This window comes from Bidens hawaiensis, unplaced genomic scaffold, assembly GCF_021521415.1.
Source record: "Bidens hawaiensis isolate Kalapana, Puna unplaced genomic scaffold, B.hawaiensis_p1.1 tig00002525_1, whole genome shotgun sequence".
NCBI classification, from domain to species: domain Eukaryota; kingdom Viridiplantae; phylum Streptophyta; class Magnoliopsida; order Asterales; family Asteraceae; genus Bidens; species Bidens hawaiensis.
Genome location: NW_027491138.1, coordinates 2,064,796 through 2,084,607, shown reverse-complemented (window position 1 = coordinate 2,084,607; position 19,812 = coordinate 2,064,796). Strand labels below are relative to the sequence as shown.

Below are 19,812 nucleotides of genomic sequence, written 5' to 3'. Positions count from 1 at the left end.
CATATTGAACATAACCTTTTTCAAATTTATCTAGTAAGTATTAGTTAATAGTGCTTAACTTAAGCAACATTATTCATATTGAACATAACCTTTTTCAAATTTATCTAGTAAGTATTAGTTAATAGTGCTTAACTTAAGCAACATTAACCAAAGCTACTTAAATGCTACCAAGGCATATAGAATATAAGATCCACTCCATTAGACATGAATTATACAACAATGTAAACTTCTAATGAATTTCAATATAAATAGCATGATACATCAAAAATTCAAAACTGAAGATGAATACAGTCAATTGACCATGATCTAAGGTTGTTGTGATTCAACGCCTTCATTAGTGTCCTTAGATGGTGTTCTCTTTACATATTTTCTAGCCCAAACATGCTTCCCATTGATGTAGTATTTCGATTTTCCATCGGTACCGTCTCTGTCAACCACCGCACTCACCATGGACGGAGTTCGAGCCACAATCCGAGCAAAGAGCGGTTGGTTATCGGGTTCAACCGGTTGCATAAAGATCGCCTCAATAAAATCTCCAAACATTCTGATCATGTAAACAAAAAAGGGTAAACAACATAAAACATATACAATTAAAGAACAACATAAACATTAAATATATTTAGTTATAAAGATTCCTTTTTTAAAGGTACGTTGTTTAGGACCTAAAAATACATTTAAGACTGATATTTTTAAACTTAAAAAATATCTAAAAATATCAGTCCTGATACAAAAAATTCCAGTTAACATACCTTGTGAAGTATTCTCTAACTTCAAGTTCCGAAATCGGGTATCCTTTCGAAAACGTTAGAAAGATAGTCCGATTTTCCTGTGGTATCTCCTCTTTCGAATCTCGTACAATTGATGGAGAATGACTACGAGCAGACAACCGATTCAAAACCAACTTCCTTTGTTTCCTTAGATAAACTTCCAAGTTAATAAGAGCTTGATGATATGCATCTTGATGCTCTCCATCGGTAACCATTGGCGGCGGCTGCTGATGATGAAACCCCGCAAATTTGCTAATATCATAAGAAGGAAAGGGGACAACCGGACCGACATACCTAAAACCACCGACACCACCACCAACATTAGCCTCTTGTGGTGTATGAACCACCAAAGGCTCACCACACCTAATAAACCTTTCCAATATGTCATCAAAAGCCCTATTGGAAACCTCTTTCGCCATGCGCGATACCTCATCGAAAATCAAAACCCTATCACGATAAAGATCCTCCAAACGAATACCTTTTCGATCAAGAAAGCATTGAAGCAATGAAATGTCAAAGCCTCTGCTGCTTCCTTCAAAGCCCAAGTTGTTGGCTTTTGTTTCCAAGAACTTTAGGCATGTCACGACCTCATCCGCAACCCGGTCGATTAAATCAGGGGTCAAAGAATTTATCATCGTTTCAACAAGATTCTTTGAGGTGTACCCCTCTCTTTCGAGCCATATCAAAAACCCCATCACGAGTATCGACTGGACAACCTCACGATGGAGAATTACAATCAAAATGGTGAATAAGCATCGGTCCTTTTTGTAAAATAGACGGTAATCTTCCCTCGAAATCGACGGCGATGGAATCGTCATCAGAAAAAGGGCATGTTGGTCTGGTGATACAAAGATATCAGCCATTGGAGTTACAAACTTGATTTGAGTGTGAACTTGAGGATGTGAGTGTGTGTATTGTGTGACTAAAATGTTTATACCAAAATATATAGGAAAGTTAAGGGTTTAAGCCTTTAAGGTGTTGTGTTTAAAAGACGAAAATAACCTTTAAAGTGGCGCAATTGTTAAAATTTTTGAAATCAAAGGCAAATATATTTTACAAAACATTAATTATAAATATATTTTTGTATTTATAATAGTAATTATTTTATTACTTTTTATTGATGTATTTGAAGAATTTGATTATATGAGCATAATAAATGCCTACATATAGCTAATTAAGTTATAACCTTTTTTACTTTTCAGTCATTTAATTAATCAAATGCAATATTAATGCTACACGTATAAAATTTCTATGTTCACACTTAAGTAAGATTAAAATTAATAGTTCATTTCCTTAGAAGTTTAGTTTATAGTTAATTAAGTTAAATTATTTTCCAATAATCCAATAAACAAGCATTTCAATCAACTATTCAAAAATTTAATTTTAAATGAGTAATTAATATACATTTTAATAAAGACCCTCTTTTTAACTATAATCATTAATTCCTTTCATATAATACCAATTTTTTAATGACTATTATAGAAAATGAAATAAACATGCAAATATACAAAATAAAACTGAAAACATACAACTTTCAAAACCTCTAAATCATTTTATCAAATTAAATATGTACTTTGTAGTTTTTCAAACAAAAAGAACATAATTTTCGAAATATACATACATGAATAAAAATATATAGTTAATTTGCATATTTATGGTTTCTATAGCTAGGTTATCATATATTATTGCATATATAAAAATATATTGTGTTATTATATTAAACTAATAATACCATATTATAATTCATAGGGGGCGGTTAACATACGCTAATACACTATCGTACATTAAGTACGTGAGGATTTAGAACGTACAATTATACGCGATTAAATTATTAAATACAATTATACGATACTATACGCCAGTTATCAAAAGGGGATTTCCGTCCAGAACATCCAAGTATACTCGATTAAATCCATTCTTCAATTCCTCAAATCTCTGTTCTTCAAAATTCCCCCATTACATACAAAATGGAGGTCGATCGACAATCGAAAGCAAACCCTACGTCAAACGTTCGGATTACTAAGGTGAACAAGGAACGTAGGTAAAAAATTAACAACGATAGACCACAAAAACTGCAAAATCAGGTAATTATAATACGTTTAAAGGTTTTATGTTTAAAGGAACGTATTATGAGATTCTTTAATTGCATACGCCGATTTGATTTTCGCTGTGTGTAGACGAGCATATTAGTTCAACTGAGATGATGTAAAAAGCAATTTTGTTGGGGTTTTCAAACAGAAACGTATTAGAAAAACGTTTTACCAAAACGTATTAGCAAACGAGTATTAGATGATCCCAAACGTTTTCAAACAGAAACGTATTAGAGAAACGTTTTACCAAAACGTATTAGCAAACGAGTATTAGATGATACCTGCAAATAAAACCTCAAACCCTAATACTTTCTGCTAATACGTTCTACTAATATGTTCAAATCTTAAACGTTCAATGTCAAAAACCCATCATCCAGAACTCAAAATTGATCGATTGAAGCTTCAAATTGATGATTAATTGAATAGATTTCAAAGATTAACCGATCAATTGGCTTCAATTTCAATTTGTTGATGTCGCCGGCGAGCGGATTGGCGCCGGCGTCGGAGATTAAAGGGCGGCTTTCGGGGTCATTTTTGGAGATGAGGCGGAGCTCGCATAAGGATTGGGTGTGGGTTTGTTCGGAAACGGAGCTGAGTTTGCCGACGAGAGGATTAGTGTAATTGTGATTTTGGGTTTCTAAAAATCAACGGTTAGAAGTGTCGCGTACGTAATGTACGATAAAAGATTATTGTATTTTATCCTTTATCATAATTCATATAAGGAGAATCGGAAGATAAGTTAAGATTTTAAGTAATTAAAATTTTAAAACATGTTGTATAATAATTTTAAACATATAGAGGACTGTTAAACCAATTTTTTCTTACGATTTTTAAATGATCATAATTTTTTCATATGTTAATAATTTTTTTAAAAAAAATTACTCTATAAAAACAAACATTTTATTACCTTTAATTGAGTATGACAATGCTATATATTGTTTTAAATTAAAAAAAAATTAACATGCTACATGATTATCACTATATGGAATCTCCACTACATTGCGTGGATATCTCTCTAGTAATTTAACAATTAGTCTGTATATGCTTAATTGGACCAAAAAATTATGAAAATAGGGCCTACTATTTTAGCAATTAATTTGTTTATGTTAAATTGAGCCAAAAATTTTGAAAAAACAAATTATATAAGGGCTAATTTTTATTTAGAGACGACCTGCCTAGCCAAACTGGTAATATATCCAAACAAACACAACAAAGGGAGTTCAAAGTCGGATATTTGGAGTTTCGGGTATACGAGTTTCAGATATCCGAACATTTTGGATAGTGAATTTCATTATCCCTATCCAAAATTTTGGATATCTGAAACTTCAGATTTGGATATCCAAACGGATATTCGAATTTTGAAAAAAGTAATTAAAAAACTATTTTTAAAAATATTTCGAATATCCAAAAAACTGTCCGAAATATCCAAAAAATTATCTGAAATATCCGAAAATTATTCAAAATATCCAAAATTATCATAAACTTATAATCAATATTTAATATTTAATAATTAAAACAATATTTCAGATATATATCCGAATATTTTCAAAATCACTATCCGAATCAAAATCCGAATTTTCAAATAATTTAGATGTTGATATTTCGGATACGAATTTGGATTCGAATTTTTTTAAGCACCTCTAATTAAACAGTAACACCAGACAGTTACCAAAAACATAAATGCATTGTATGTTGTTGATGTCAACAAGCTTTGTACCATACCATATGAATAAAATATAATAAATATACTTATCTGGCTGTAAAGATATTCAAAGATGTACTTTCAAAGAAAAGTGTTTTTCGGCTTTGCCCTTAACTATAACACTTGAACAATTAAGTCACTGTTGTTGGTTTAGGATTCGCGTTCAACACAAGTCACCTAAAACATATTTGTGTTTCTTTTTAGACAAACGTGTATGTCTCCCAACCTACAACCAGAATGATGTGTAATGCCAGAGATGGCTTTTGCACCTGACGAATGGGTACAGATGATGTTCTAGAGTTTTGTGGAAAAGAAAAGGCAGAAGATGGTAGAAGAAGCTTATGAGAGTTCCCACCTTTAACGGTGACTCCCTATATGATTTGATATTGTGTGTTTTTATAAGTGAACCATAAATCATAGCAAAACTCTTATTCATTTATATTATTTAAACACAGTAATAACAATTTTGTGTGTAAAATTAAACTTTCATTTGTAACATGGCATGTTTAAATTTTAATTTGTATAAAACTAAGAGCCTAGTTAAAATCTTCATAAAGATTTATGAAAATACTTGAAAATCATAACCGAAACATCCATGTAATTCGTGACATGGTTTTTTTTCACAAGACACAACAACATAGTTCTCCGCTACCACAAGCTTTATCGGGTTCACATATTCCAGTACCAACCCCACCTCCTCGTTGCTCGCATAATGCATTACAATCTACATCTTTGCAACATGCTTTTGTACAATGAATCTGTAGTATTCTTCGCATTTAATAAATCATATATATATATACATATTTATTTATACACACATATATTAATCAATGATCAATTTCTTAATACGTAATAAGTTGAGGCCTACGCTACCTGTGCTAGTCGCATTAGTTGAAACAAATGATACAATTAGCAGTATGGTCAGAAGAGCAACAAATTTGGATGATGTCATCTTGGTAGTCTTACTTAAATTGTAGTATTTTATCTGATACACAAGCAAAGGATATATATACAAGACTTCTATAGTATCAAAAAAGATTAATTGCACAAATTATAGTGAAAAATGATTGATTCTACAAATAATGAATTATCAATGGCATTAAAATTGATTCATTAATGAATATATATGGAAAAATATTTATATTTTTATTACATATCTTAATTTGTGAAATGCTACTTAAATAAAAACCTTTTGTTAAGTTTTTTTTTATAGTAAAAAGAAACGTGTGATCAGAGGAGATCTGAAATCTCAACACTAATATGCTAAGTGAATATTTGTATGTGACCTTGTATAATTCGTTAGTAAATATGTACCACACTATCTTTATAGATGCACAACGCTACACTGATGGCATCATCTGTTGCTGAAGGCCATTTGTATTGTAGTGTAAAATATCACCTAAAATTCAAATAGTCTACACATAACTTTAAAAGCATGTTTATAATTTTGGGTTGCAGTCTTAGGTAAGTTTGAGGGATAATTATTCTGGTTTTGTGTTCATTTCATCATTTGGGTGTTTCCATGCTACAAAACGGGCCCAAAGGTGTCGTATTTAAAATCGGGGTGTTTTTCAACAGGTCTAGAAAGAGGAATACATGACTATATGTACATAACTAATTATTATATACGTATATTTTTTGGTATTGGAATGACACTATTCCCTTAGTCTGTTCCCAAAGTATGTCGTTAATTGACAAAACATTTTTCTAGTGATTTTTGTATAGTTCTCTTTTATCAAAAATTGTAGAAAACTAGAAGGGGTTAATAATTTTTTTTAATTTGATTTTAATGAACTAATGACTTTGTTAAACTATTTTCACAACTTATAAAAACAAACACAAACAAATAAGTAAAGAGTTAAGTACTTAAGGGTCAAAGATGACACAAGTGAATTTATAGAGATTCAAGTGAATGCTAATTAATTAATTCTACGTCATCTCCTCGATCCTCGGTCAAGAGTTTTCTTCACTAGTTGTCTCCCTGAAATGGTAGGGATTGTTAGGAACAAATCAGCACGTAGCGGAAACAACACACTAGCACAAACAATAAGACACGTAGTAAACATTAGAAAATAATAACGATAAACACGACACACGAATTTTACGTGGTTCGGCCCCAGCGGGGAACCTACATCACGGGTTTAAACCAAGTTATTTCATTGATAAGGCGCACAAGATTACAAATACATAACATGAATATAAATAGACTAGGATTAGGATTTCCATCTTAGCCAACAAGAAACATAATACGGTTTCCATATAATTAAACTTATCAAAAGTTATCAAAAGTGGAATAAGCATTTTGAATAGTATTTGAAATTCATATATTATATAATTAAACAATTTTATTTAAATATATTTTTATAACTTATTCTATATAAAAACCAGCAACCTATCTTAACTAAGTTGTTAATTTATCTTCAATGGACTGGTTTTGTGATTTCTTCATCATCATGTTGGTGTAGAAATCTTGATTTAACCATTTGTAGACATAAACTTGATAATCTTTGATCTTGAGTATGTGTAGTCTTAATTAAGTCTTATGTTGCTTAATTGTGAGTATTGATGATCAATCAAGTGCTAAGAGAAATGCATGTGACATAAAACATCAATAATGAACTAATACTATTTTATGTTACATTATCTTAATTAAGTCATTATCAAAACATTAAGGCTGATTAAAGTTTAAACCATTGTTTTCCCAACAAAAACCCTCGTTTAACTAAAGTTAAAATAAAATGTTTCTTCATGGACCATATACTATTATAATTGTGCTCAGGCCCGACCTTGAAGGTGTGGGAGTCGCACGGCGGGGCACTTTTTTTTCTGGAGCCAATTTTTTTTATGTATTTTTTATATGTATTTTAAAAAATAATTCTTATGTATTACAAATTGATTTTGATCACTTTTAAAATTATTGGGTCTAACAAATTTTTATTCTAAATCCAATAGTTATAATTTAGGTTATTGGCCCAAACCAAAATAAAAAAAATCAATAATAATAAAAAAGTTAATAATCAGTTAAAGAAAGGAAAGAAAATGCAGATAAAAATAAGGCCATTGATGACGTTCTTTAGTTCTTATTCCCCCTTCCAAGTTCCAACCCTCCTTTAGTTCCCTGCCACCAGTCATCACCATCTCCAGCAGTCAACCACTGTCGGCGCCACAAAAAAAAACATCGGCCACCGCCATACCAACTCAGTGACCCACTAGGGTATGACTTTAAGTTTTAACTATTTGATTATTTAATTTTATGGTTGTTCTGCTATTCGGTCGAACAATTGGATATTTAGATAATATAAACTACGAAGTGGTTATCAAACAATTGGTTGTCAAGAATGCTAGGAGGGTTTCACGAATCATCGGTTAGAGGTTAGCTATTATAGCATTTGAATTATTACTATGTTTTTGCTATTTTTATTGTTATAACGATAATGTCGTTTTAAAAAAGTAGCTATTCGGTCGAACAATTGGATATTTAGATAATATAAACTACGAAGTGGTTATCAAACAATTGGTTGTCAAGAATGCTAGGAGGGTTTCACGAATCATCGGTTAGAGGTTAGCTATTATAGCATTTGAATTATTACTATGTTTTTGCTATTTTTATTGTTATAACGATAATGTCGTTTTAAAAAAGTAGCTTATATATTTCGTTACTCGTTAGGGTGTCACAAACACAATATCTTCTTTATTAAACCAAACTTCTACCAGTTTACAACCAAAATCTTCAGTTAAACACAAACTGAAGAATACAAGAGAACTAAACGATCTTGAAGACAGGATTTGACAACTCAACCAATAAAGAAAATACTGATAACAATCACCCAAGAACAGAAGAATGAAGTGACTTAACTAACACCAAACCCTAGATCGTAGACCAAGATGAAATCAGAAGTTGTAACAGAGAGAATAACGTCAATAATAATTCTGCCCTCTTCTTTCTTCATATTGTTTATAAAACGGGCTTCAGCTTTAGTCTAGCTCCAACTCTTTAAAGCCCATACCAGCCAAGCCCACTTCACTAAGTCAGCAACCCATTGAAAGCCCACCATTATACTCAAAACAATTAAACAAAAGCCGCTGTTAGTTTATTTAAAAATCTATTTATTAATAATGATAGAAAATCTAATCTAAACTTATTAATATTGAATTGCAAGAGAATTGTTTAATCTTTTAACATAGGGCTTACATGCCTTTTTGTTTCAGCTCGGCTAAGATATTAAAATTCTCAGAGACGGTCCTGATTGTGCTGTAGCAATATTCATTTATTTTGTTATGAAACTACGTACGTATACCAGCCGCATGATAATATGAAACACTTTAATTCTGTAACAATATCGTCTGCATAATTATATTGATATGTTGGTTGTGGTTGAGGCATGTGTTTGACAAAGTTACTTTAAAATAAATTTCTCATCTCCGCATAATAGAGGCCTATCTTGCATAGTATAAAATCAGGATTAGCAGTTGTATTGTCGGAATTGACCACTAAGCTTGAAATATACATAAAAGAAGTATGTCACTTAGATTGTTGGAATTTTTGTTTGTGAGTTTGATGTCGAATGCAAGTCGGTTCAAGTGTGTCCGGTAACACCTTAATTTTATAGTCATTCTCAAAAAACAAAACTGTTAAAATCAATTGGTTGATGCCACATGGATTTGGCTAGGTGGCTGATTAAAGGTTGGTTGAATAAATGAAGGACATATGGGTTTGTTTAATCAATAAGTTAGTTTTTAATTTGGTTTCTTTTATTTGTTTGAGTGTGCTAATCTTTTACCAGTTAAGGATAAGCACATAATAATCTTATAGTTATTAAGGTCTTTGTCTGGTATATTAATTTGATCTAGTTATTTATCAAGTTTAAGTATTCGTGTTATCAAGTTAATACGTTGTTCATTCCTTGTTCAAGTTTTTGCGCATTTTTTCATTTTCTTTCTTGTTCTTCTCGATTATTTTCACTGTTTAGAGCTGTTGTTTTCGATCAAGATCAAGTTAAAAGCCATTAAAAAGTTTGAAATCATTTAACATCATTAAACTAAAAGTCCAATTGCACTAAGCGGCCTTCATATGAATTTAATTTGTTTAATATGGTACAAACTGATTAGAAATTGATGTCTTAATGACGAGTTATTACACTTTTTAGAAAGGTTTGAGTGTCTCTAAATAGTCTGTCACAGACCTTCAAGTTGGTGATCCAACCTTTGAACTAGGGTTTACACTCCTTTATATACATTTCTAATGGAAAGATCCGATAATTGTTTAATGAATAAATCTTGGAAATGGTTTACACTGAATTTGTCACATGTAAGCAATGTATGCAACATTTACTTATGACTTTTGATGCCTTAGTGTGGCATTCAATCAAAGACGAACTATATGCGTCAATAATGGAGGCGTTTAGGGCATTCATGATGTTTTGACAAAACATTTGTAAAGTTGGACCCATGGATACGAACTGATTTTTATTTAACTGGCGAAATAGGTAATAAGCTCCCGCGATGAGCTTTTTACTATTTAGACAATCAAGGTTTGCTAGTACGAACGACTAAAAAAATATCAATAGAGCCACTACTTAGATCTTAAAACTCTAAAAGATTGTTTGATCTATATGTCCCAACTTGAAAGAGAAGATTAAACGTGTTCTTTAAATTAGATAACACAATTCATTAAAAGATATTTTAATCACATCCTTGCCTTCTCACCCGTATATCCATATACATGTTGCTTCACTGCATGTTTGCTATAATAATATTTAAAGCCTTCAAAATTAAAGCTATATACGACCTAGCGACATCATGATAATCACAGTGCGTTGGAAAAATATCCCTCTCTTATAGCCGAGGCTTAAAGTTTCATGATAGACAAATATGCGCATTTAGACCATATACGATACAACGGGGGATGGTGCCATGTCAAAGCCATCACACCATCGTGAAAAATGCGGCCTACTAATAAACCGCCTGGGTTGAGGGTGTGGGTGTGGGTGTGGGTGTGTGTGTTGGGGGGGGGGTTGAGTAGAGAGTATTCTCACCATTAACAAACAGAAGTGAACTTTTTAATTTAATATAAACATACATATATATAAAACTTAAGCAAATTGAAAGTAATTGTATTTGTATATAAGCCCTTTAGAAATGAGCAAATTGTAATCTAAGCCACCATTAGTTCCATTCCATTCGACCGCCAGCATTGGTTTGGGTCTGGGAACCCCAAATAGGACCCAACGTAGACGCCTGCCTGCTTCAATTCAATTCAATTCAATTCAATTCAATTCAATCTTCTTTCACTAATCCCCTTTTCTCTCTCGCTCTCTCCGATCAATCAATCAATCGTTCCTTAATTCTTACATATAAATTAATTTCTTTCTTTTTGTTAAATTTTCACCTCTCATCCAATCCACAGATTCAATCGTCGGCCACCAGATAGATATTTTGCATTCCCAGGGGTTCGTAACTTATTTCCGGCCAATTACTTAGGGTTTTTCTTATATCGTTTTGCAATTTTATTATCTGAGGTTTAAGCTTATGATTTGCTTTTGCAGGAGGCTGCGTATGATGAATCAAGGAGGAGTTGCAGACACCAGAGCTACACTGGATTCAAATACTTCACTTGAGGTTGGGATTTAACTCATTCTACTGCTTTTAAATTCATAATTTATGTTTTACTCATTGCTGCTTGGTTGTTGAGACTTATCAGTTCAATGATTAAGTCTAGTGATTCTAAGCAAAATTAGGTTACAGTTGATTGAATTTTAGTTCAAGTGATTTCTGTGTATATAATAGAATAGTATGTCTCTAGGGTTTAGTGTTTTGGAAGACGATTATCATGGACACAAAATATGAATATATGTATATGTCTTGTAGTTTTGTGATTATAAGTTTTAGGTCTAATGATATTGGATATTATGCTGATAAATTTGTTAATTAGATGCTAGTTCTTTTTAGATTTTGATAATGGTGTATTTTAGATTCATAACTGATACAGTTTGTTTGTTTGTTTGTTTGTTTTTAGCATCATACAGTTGATCCGAGCCATGCACAAGCACCATCTTATTATGCACCACCTCCTGGCTCAGAACCAGCATCCTGGACCCACTCAGTTCCACAGGCGACTGCGGGTCCTGTTTCCACTACTGGAGCAACTACTGTAGAGTATGCAAACTACGCGGCATATCCAAGCAATGATCCATACGGATATGCAAACACAAATTATTCAAGTTACTATAATAGCTATCAGCAGCAGCCGAGTCAACCATACCCTCAACAGCAACCGAGTCAAACATATGGTCAACCAGCAGGAGCGTATCAAAGCACAGGTGCTCCTCATCAGCCTATTTCATCATTTCAGAATGCAGGGTCTTATGCTGGACCCACCAGTTATTCAACAACTTATTACAATCCTGGTGATTATCAGACATCTGGTGGTTATCCAACTGCAAATTACAATAATACTCAGACGGGTTCGTGGAATCAAGGAAGCTATGCGAGTTATGGCCATCAATATCCTAATTACACAGCAGAATCTAATGGTGGTTATAACGCTCAAAGCACAGCTGTAACATCTGTACAATATCAACCAGATTATAAACAGTGGGCGGATTATTATAGTCAAACAGAAGTTACTTGTGCTCCTGGAACAGAAAAGGTAGCTTCTACCAGTGCTTCCAATCTGGTGCCAGCTCATCCTGCTGTTGCCAGTGGTTACTCTGCTCCAAACAGTCAGCAAGTGGCGGTATCTACGGCCACCTCGTCTTGGAGGCCAGAATCTGGTGCATCTGAGTTGCCCTCAGTACAGGTTTGGGATTAATTTTTCTGTATTCAGTGATAATAATATTCCATACTAAACCTCCTCTTAACTATAAGTTTATTTCCAAACGGATAACCAATGAGAAATGATATAGTATACTTTCTGACTGTTACAATTTGTCTATTTTAGCTTATATGTTACCTTTATAAGTTCTAATTGCTAATATTATTGTTTTCTTCTCCACAGAATGAACAAGTTCTTTTTTTATCTATAGAATATGTTTAAGAGATCTTTAATCTAATAGGTTACATATAATGTTCTTTAAATACAATAAGAGGCTATCTAACCAACAGACTTTTGACCATCCTTTTTTCGTATTCGTTTAGTGTTTGTCCATGTGCTCACATATTGCATGGAAGCAAAAAAACTGAATTGACGATGCATTTTTTTACCATATAAATACAAAATTGTACCTTAATTGATCCACAATCATATTTATTGCCGTGTTAGAATTTGAATTGCTTGCTAGTTTGTCGTTTAGTGTCATATAAAAGGGAATTAACCGTATATGAGTTAGTCTGTTACTCTGTTATCATACGCTTCTACTCATGTAAAGATATATTCCTATTGTAGATGTTGCTTACTTGCTACTTGTTGAAATTTTGCTCAATGAAATTATTTTTTGTTACGCCAGGTGTTGTGTGGCAACATATCAATTTCTGGTTTGTTTCCATTTTTCATTTTTATAAACCTGCTTAAGACGTTTTTTTTCTGGTCATTTCAAGTTCACACAAGTGACTGTGCATCATGATCTTCACTATTAAGTATCCAAAACCAGTTATCGTGTCTACTATTGATGAATCTCATTTGCTGATTGAGTTTGCAGTTATCCTATATATCATGTTAGCTTCTTATTTCATGATACAAACATGCATGCATCCATACATAAGTTCATGCATACACATGTTCATAAATACATACATAACAATTAGGCATACTCGTGTAGTTGTGTAATGCATGCATCTATACAAACGACCTTACTTCCATACAAATATGTATCCATACGTGCTTGCATTTTGTAATCAGACAAAGATAACAAGCTATAAATGTATACACGTGTGAAAATATTATGCTATTTATATCCTAGAAACACCGCTTTAGGGCAAATGCGACATTCTATCAATTCTGGTGTTGATATTGCACTTTCTGTACAACTTAAGTTTTTGGAGTTCAATAATTCTTCAAAATTATTGACAGTTTTAATATGTTAGCTATTGAGATGGACTAAATTATATTGCGATTTGTTCTCAGCCTAGTGCACCAGTTAACAATGTCCATGATGGATATTGGAAACAAGAGGGTCAGGGCTTCCAAACTTACAATGTTAGTAACTTGCAATCAAACTTTCAGAAGCCTTTAGATTTAAATCCTATTTCTGGAACCTTCCAGAATCAACAAAAGCCCGAGGTCCCAGTCCCTCAACAACCATATGTACCATATGCAACTTCTAATCAGGTGGCCCAAACTTATCATTTTTCTTTGCCACCACCACCACCACCACCTCCTCCTCAAACTGCTGCATCCTTTGATTCGGCCCGAGCAAGCAATGTGCAGATTCCTACTAACCCTAGAATCTCTTCAAATTTACCAGTAAGTTTGCCCAAAAACAATAACGCTGCAGTTGGAGTGACCAAACCGGCTTATATAAGTGTATCAGTTCCAAAGAATAATGATAAAGCATCATCACATGCTGCTGCTGATTCTTCACTGAAGGTGAGACTATATCCGAACATATAGACATTCATTTTATTGTCATTTAACCATCCCAGTTTTGATTTGTTTTTTTTTTTAAATTTCATTCAAAGTTTACCGCGATAATGTTTTGACATGGCATGCCAATTGTGCAAAATAGTTGTGTGCCACTTGTGTTAGATTGATGCTGTGGCCGAAATGGTTAGTTATACTTTCTGATGTGCCACCTTTTTAATTTTACAAAACTGGCAAGCCACATCAGGTCGTGGGAAATGGATTGAGTGAAATTCACAATATTGAAACAAAATTGGAACTTTTTTCTTTATATTATGCATCTTTGTAAATATGCATAATATAAAGAACCGCATAATGCATAGGTAGTACTGCTTTGAATGTGATTCATAAGACTATTTATGTAACACTCTCTGTTTCTCTCTCCCACTACTTCTGATTATTTTGTATGCACTACGTACAAATGCAGTATGCGGTTCTCTACATATTAATGGTTGTGAAACAAACGTTTCAATATATGTGTATGTGTGTATGTGTATGTATATTATACGTATGCGTATGTGTATGTATGTGTAGCCATTAAATAATTAGGAACCACCCTTTGGCCTTTGATCATGGAGTGGAAGAGACATAATTGTTTCAGATTTATGCAATTCACTGAAAATATGATCCTAGGGTCAAAGTGTTTCTTTTGGTTTCCAGTTATTTAATGGTTCTTATTTGGACCTCTCTCTCTCTCTCTCTCTCTCTCTCTCTCTCTCTCTTTCTCTCTCTATACACACGCATGCATGTCTGCATGTATTTAGATAGAGCAAAGTGATGTTAATATGGGCCTATCTACTGAAATTTGTGTTGCTTGCAGCCTGGTATGCTTCCGAAATCCCTGCGTGGATATGTAGAAAGGGCTTTGGCTCGTTGCAGGGATGATAAACAGATGTCAGCTTGTCAAGATATCCTCAAGGAGGTAAACAAACACGATTACACGAATATCATCATTCACTTTTCTATGACAACATTTGATTAACATGAAGTAGATTTAGTAGCATTATGTTTTGTTATTACTGTTATTCATCTTCATGTTTCTTAACCATACTTCTGTTGTTAAAAAGTAAGTTAATATTACCACCGCTACTCATATACTGCTTTATTCCAGGTTATTACAAAGGCAAGTACTGATGGCACTCTTTCTACACGCGACTGGGATACTGAACCTCTTTTTCCACTACCTAACACGGATTTGATCAGTAATGAGTATGCTACTTCTCTAGTTCTCTTTATGTATAAGCTGCTGCCCAATAATATATGTCTATATCTGTCACTTTGTTTTATTGTTTTAGGGGTGAGCAAACAGTCTTACCTGCCCCGGACCCGGTTAATGGTATTCTCAGGACCTGGAAACCGACCCTATTGTAAACACTCGGGTCTGGTCGGTTTGGGTCTTGCGGGTCTTACCTGGTTTATGCTCACCCTATAGGAGATTAGGAGCCATAACCGAGCCGGACCCAGTTAATGGTATTCTCAGAACCCGGGAACCGACTGTAGTGTAATATAACCGGGTCTGATCGGTACAGGTCTCGCGGGTCTTACTTGGTTTATTCTCACCCCTATATAGATTAGACAATGATTATATATTGCACAGATGTGTAATTAGGGTGTTAACAAGCCTAGCTGAGCCAGAGTTCGACTTGGATCAAGCTCAGCTCGACTCGAGTTTTATTCTTAAAGCTCGAGTGCTGCTCGTGACTTTTGAGTAGCTTTTTAAGTTTTGTATGTATATTTTATATATAACATAATATATACTATTTAGTTATTTTTTTCATATTTTTTTTCATAATATTAATTACCAATATAGTGGTATATTAAATAAAAATTGTATAAACAATAGACTCGTTTAGCCTGACGATCTGGCTCGCTCGGCTCGTGAGTAGTTTTTCAAGCTTGGGCATGGCTCTTTTTTTATTTTTGTTAAATTATGTATACACACACATATAATTTATATGTAATGAAATATGGTATATAGTATTTAATTATTCTTGTCATATTTATTTACATAATATGTTAAAAAAAGTTATATAAATAATAGGCTCGCGAGGCGTCTTTAGCTCGATAAGTGAAGCTCTGCATCGGGCTTGTTTATTAAACAAGCTTATTTTTAGGCTCGAGCTCGGCTCTGTTCGAGCTTTTTTGCGAGCTGATCTCAGCTTGGCTCGTTTACACCCCTATGCTCAATAATGTGTAAACACTGTTATTCTTTTAACAAATTTATTTTTCATGCTTTCTGATAGCTCAACTACTCCATCATCACTGATGAAAAACCGAAGAAGTCCAAGTAGGCGTACCAAGAGTAGGTGGGAGCCTTTGCCAGAAGAAAAACCTGTTGAAAAACAACCATCTTTCACCCCCATAAATGTAAAATACGGTGGGCCAGTAAACAATAACGAAAGGGATAAACAAGTTTTCAATGCAAAACCAGAAAACAAGGAGAATAATAAGTTTAGTAACCTTAAGTTTTATTTAGGAAACCAGAAAGAAACAAATAAAGCCGGCGTTAGACCAGCTAAAAGGCAACATATCGGTGATGGACGGATTGGATTGAATAATAATAATGGTGACTCATCAAGTGATAGTGATAAAGAACAACAAAGTTTGACTCCATATTATGCAGGTGCGATTGCACTTGCGGATTCACCTGAGGAAAGAAAAAGACGGGAAAGTCGGTCGAAGCGGTTTGAAAAAGTGCATGGTAATCGAGTAGTGTCAAATCTTGCAAAAGGCAAAAGTGTTGGTGGCAATTTGTATACTAGAAGGGCGTCTGCATCTGTGTTGGCGAATAGTAATAGTTCGGATGGTGCTGATGTTAGCAGGGCGGTTGAAGATATTGATTGGGATTCTCTTACTGTTAAAGGAACTTGTCAAGAAATTGAGAAACGTTACCTGCGTCTCACTTCTGCTCCAGATCCCGCTACTGTAAGTCTCCTGTCTGTAAACGAACTGAAGCAATTGTTTGTGTTCGTTCGTTTAAATTTTAATCGAACAATGATAGAACATGAACACATAAGCAAGCGGATTTTCTTGTTTGTGATCTTCGTTAAGAAGATGAATGTGTTCATGTTTGTTTGTGTTTGTTTGTTAATATTCTAAACGAATATAAATTTACACAAACGAACACCAAGTTGAAGTAAATGTGAATATCCAAATTTGGTCCAATATAACATCATTTTCACAATTACATCCAACATTTTAAAACCAAACAAAGATATCAAACTGATTTTAATTTGGACTTGAGGGTTTTAAAATATGAAAGTTAATTTAAAAAAAAAATCAATATTAGACTATTAATAATAAATAAATTTGAATGAATAGTTAAACAAGCATAAAGTAATGGACATAAGTGAACATATATAAACGAGCGTACATGAATGAGCATAAATAAGCGTAAATGAACGGAGTTAACGAACGGAACATGTGTTCATGTTCATTTGTTTATCAATTGAACGAACATAAGCATGCTTCTGCTGAATGGTTCACAAGTGGTTTACTGAACGTTCTGAGATAAGTACTTTACTTGCTTCTTGTGCAGGTGAGACCAGAGGAAGTATTAGAAAAAGCTTTGCGTTTTGTTCAAGATTCTCAGAAAAACTATCTTTATAAGTGTGACCAGCTAAAATCTATTAGGCAAGATCTTACAGTACAACGGACACGCAATGAGTTAACGGTTAAGGTATACTTTTATATTTCCCATTCAATCTTTTTGTAACCTACCATAAAAGCTTACTCACATATCTGTTAGTTATCAATTTCTAATTGTTTCATGCTTATGTTCAGGTCTATGAGACTCATGCCCGTTTAGCAATAGAGGTTGGAGACTTGTCTGAGTATAACCAGGTTTGTTCATTAATCTTTTATAGCAAATTCACTTTTCGTCCTTAAACTAAGTGAAATCACAGAAATCATTCTTTAAGTTCACAGTGTAATTGTGTATGTTATTTACTGTATGATATCACTAACATTAGTACATTTGCCATATATTTTCATCAAATATCTTATATTCTGTTCCTACATGCAACTTTTTTGTGATAAAACCGTTTATTTGTTTTACAGTGCCAGTCACAATTGCAGACCCTGTATGCTGAAGGAATTGAGGGACAACATATGGAATTTTCTGCATACAATTTACTTTGTGTTATCTTGCACTCTAATAATAATAGAGATCTCTTATCAGCAATGTCGAGGTTCACAACGTGAAATATTTGTGCAGTTATTTATTTATACGTGTATTTTTCAGTGGATAATTAACAGAGTGAAATATTTCTGTTTTATATATAGATTATCAGTTGAAGCAAGGAAAGATAAAGGGTTGAAACATGCTCTTGCAGTTCGTGCAGCTGTGACCTCAGGAAATTATGTATCGTTCTTTAAATTATACAAGAATGCTCCTAACCTAAATACCTGCCTTATGGGTGAGAAATTATTCCATCTTTAATATTAAACATATAGGTGTTCAATTGTGACCCGTTTACTCACATCTGTTTTACATATCAACCTTTTTATCAAACAACCCTTTCATGATTTCTTTGCCCCTTTGGCTATCTTTACATATTAATCTCTATACAAACTCTAATTTTGACCAACAAAGCCTCTTCTTAAATTATGATCAGCTTTGACCAACTTTAGCCAATTTTGGCCAATTCTGACCTTGAAGTACATGAAACCCAACCTCATGGCCTCTTACAAACCCTAACTTTGACATTGGACCAATTTCGACCTCAGGCATTAGTGGTACAACCTTCTAAAGCGATACAACCTCTTAAAATTTAATTGGATTATTATTTAAGTATAGTTGTTTCTAGAACATCAAAAAGGTGTTTCAGGGTGGAGACGTGGAGTGTCAGACCACTTTCAACCCGACCTTATTTTGACCCGTCACCCAATCCACCCATTTTGCCACCTATAGTAAAAGAATACACACTTCATAACCAACAATTATATATTATTCTCGTCTTTTTCTACAGATCTTTATGTTGAAAAGATGCGATACGCAGCTGTGAAATGCATGACCCGTTCATACCGCCCGACACTCCCAGTATCTTACGTGGCTCAGGTCCTTGGGTTCCAATTCCAGTCAGCCGACTCAACCGATGACAAAGACACATCTGGGTTGGAAGAATGTACCGAATGGTTAAAGGCTCACGGTGCGTGCCTTGCAACCGACAGCTCTGGTGAAACAATGCTTGACGCGAAGGTACGCTTGTAAATGGGTCATGAAACGGGTGGGTAAGGTAAACTTATTAATATTGGATGCTGTTATGCAGGCATCCATGGCTTTTTTGTTCATGCCTGAGCCAGATGATGCAGTGGCCCATGGAGATGCGAGTCTTGCTGTTAATGATTTTTTGATGCGTTCGTTATCATAATAAGCGTACACAAGAAAGATGTAGCAAACACTAGATGAGCTAATTTACGCCCGATCTTGAAATGGTGCTGGAGTTTATACGTATAGGTGTGGCTCGATATGGGATTGGAAGTGTATGATTATCCGGATAGAAACGGGTGATATAGTTAAAGATGTTTTGATTAGAATCTGTTTGTTTTATGTAGAGGTATGTGTATGGCAGATGGGATATAAGAATTTGTGTTAGGCTTTTTTTACAACTTGATTGCTTTATGTTGATATTTAAACATGTGATATTGATATTCAATTTTGTTTTTTTATTGTTTAAAATCTTTTTCACATGGAGT

General features: G+C 33.7%; 2 protein-coding genes across 2 annotated transcripts; one reads left to right on the top strand and one right to left on the bottom strand.

Annotated features, from left to right (window-relative positions):
* Positions 1-306: 306 nt before the first annotated feature.
* On the bottom strand, positions 307-1,630 carry LOC143620081 (uncharacterized). Its single transcript, XM_077091861.1, has 2 exons — positions 750-1,630; positions 307-544 (listed from the first exon to the last, which is right to left on the bottom strand). The coding sequence occupies exons 1-2, from the start codon at positions 1,628-1,630 to the stop codon at positions 307-309; spliced, it is 1,119 nt and encodes a 372-aa protein (XP_076947976.1).
* Positions 1,631-11,114: 9,484 nt separating this feature from the next.
* On the top strand, positions 11,115-19,699 carry LOC143620001 (SAC3 family protein A-like). The gene is made up of 12 exons (XM_077091807.1): positions 11,115-11,177; positions 11,575-12,357; positions 13,621-14,082; positions 14,936-15,037; positions 15,227-15,324; positions 16,359-17,040; positions 17,654-17,794; positions 17,899-17,958; positions 18,175-18,305; positions 18,400-18,533; positions 19,086-19,315; positions 19,386-19,699. Exons 1-12 carry the CDS (start codon positions 11,115-11,117, stop codon positions 19,485-19,487), a joined length of 2,988 nt encoding a protein of 995 aa, XP_076947922.1. The 3' UTR covers positions 19,488-19,699.
* Positions 19,700-19,812: the final 113 nt, after the last annotated feature.

Bases quoted from the DNA above. Each gene is read 5' to 3' on its own strand.
- LOC143620081 (XM_077091861.1), bottom strand. From the start codon at position 1,630: ATGGCTGATATCTTTGTATCACCAGACCAACATGCCCTTTTTCTGATG. The intron at 545-749 runs GTATGTTAACTG...TTACATGATCAG, and splicing joins GTTAGAGAATACTTCACAAG to AATGTTTGGAGATTTTATTG.
- LOC143620001 (XM_077091807.1), top strand. From the start codon at position 11,115: ATGATGAATCAAGGAGGAGTTGCAGACACCAGAGCTACACTGGATTCA. The intron at 11,178-11,574 runs GTTGGGATTTAA...GTTTGTTTTTAG, and splicing joins ATTCAAATACTTCACTTGAG to CATCATACAGTTGATCCGAG. The intron at 17,959-18,174 runs GTTTGTTCATTA...TTTGTTTTACAG, and splicing joins ACTTGTCTGAGTATAACCAG to TGCCAGTCACAATTGCAGAC.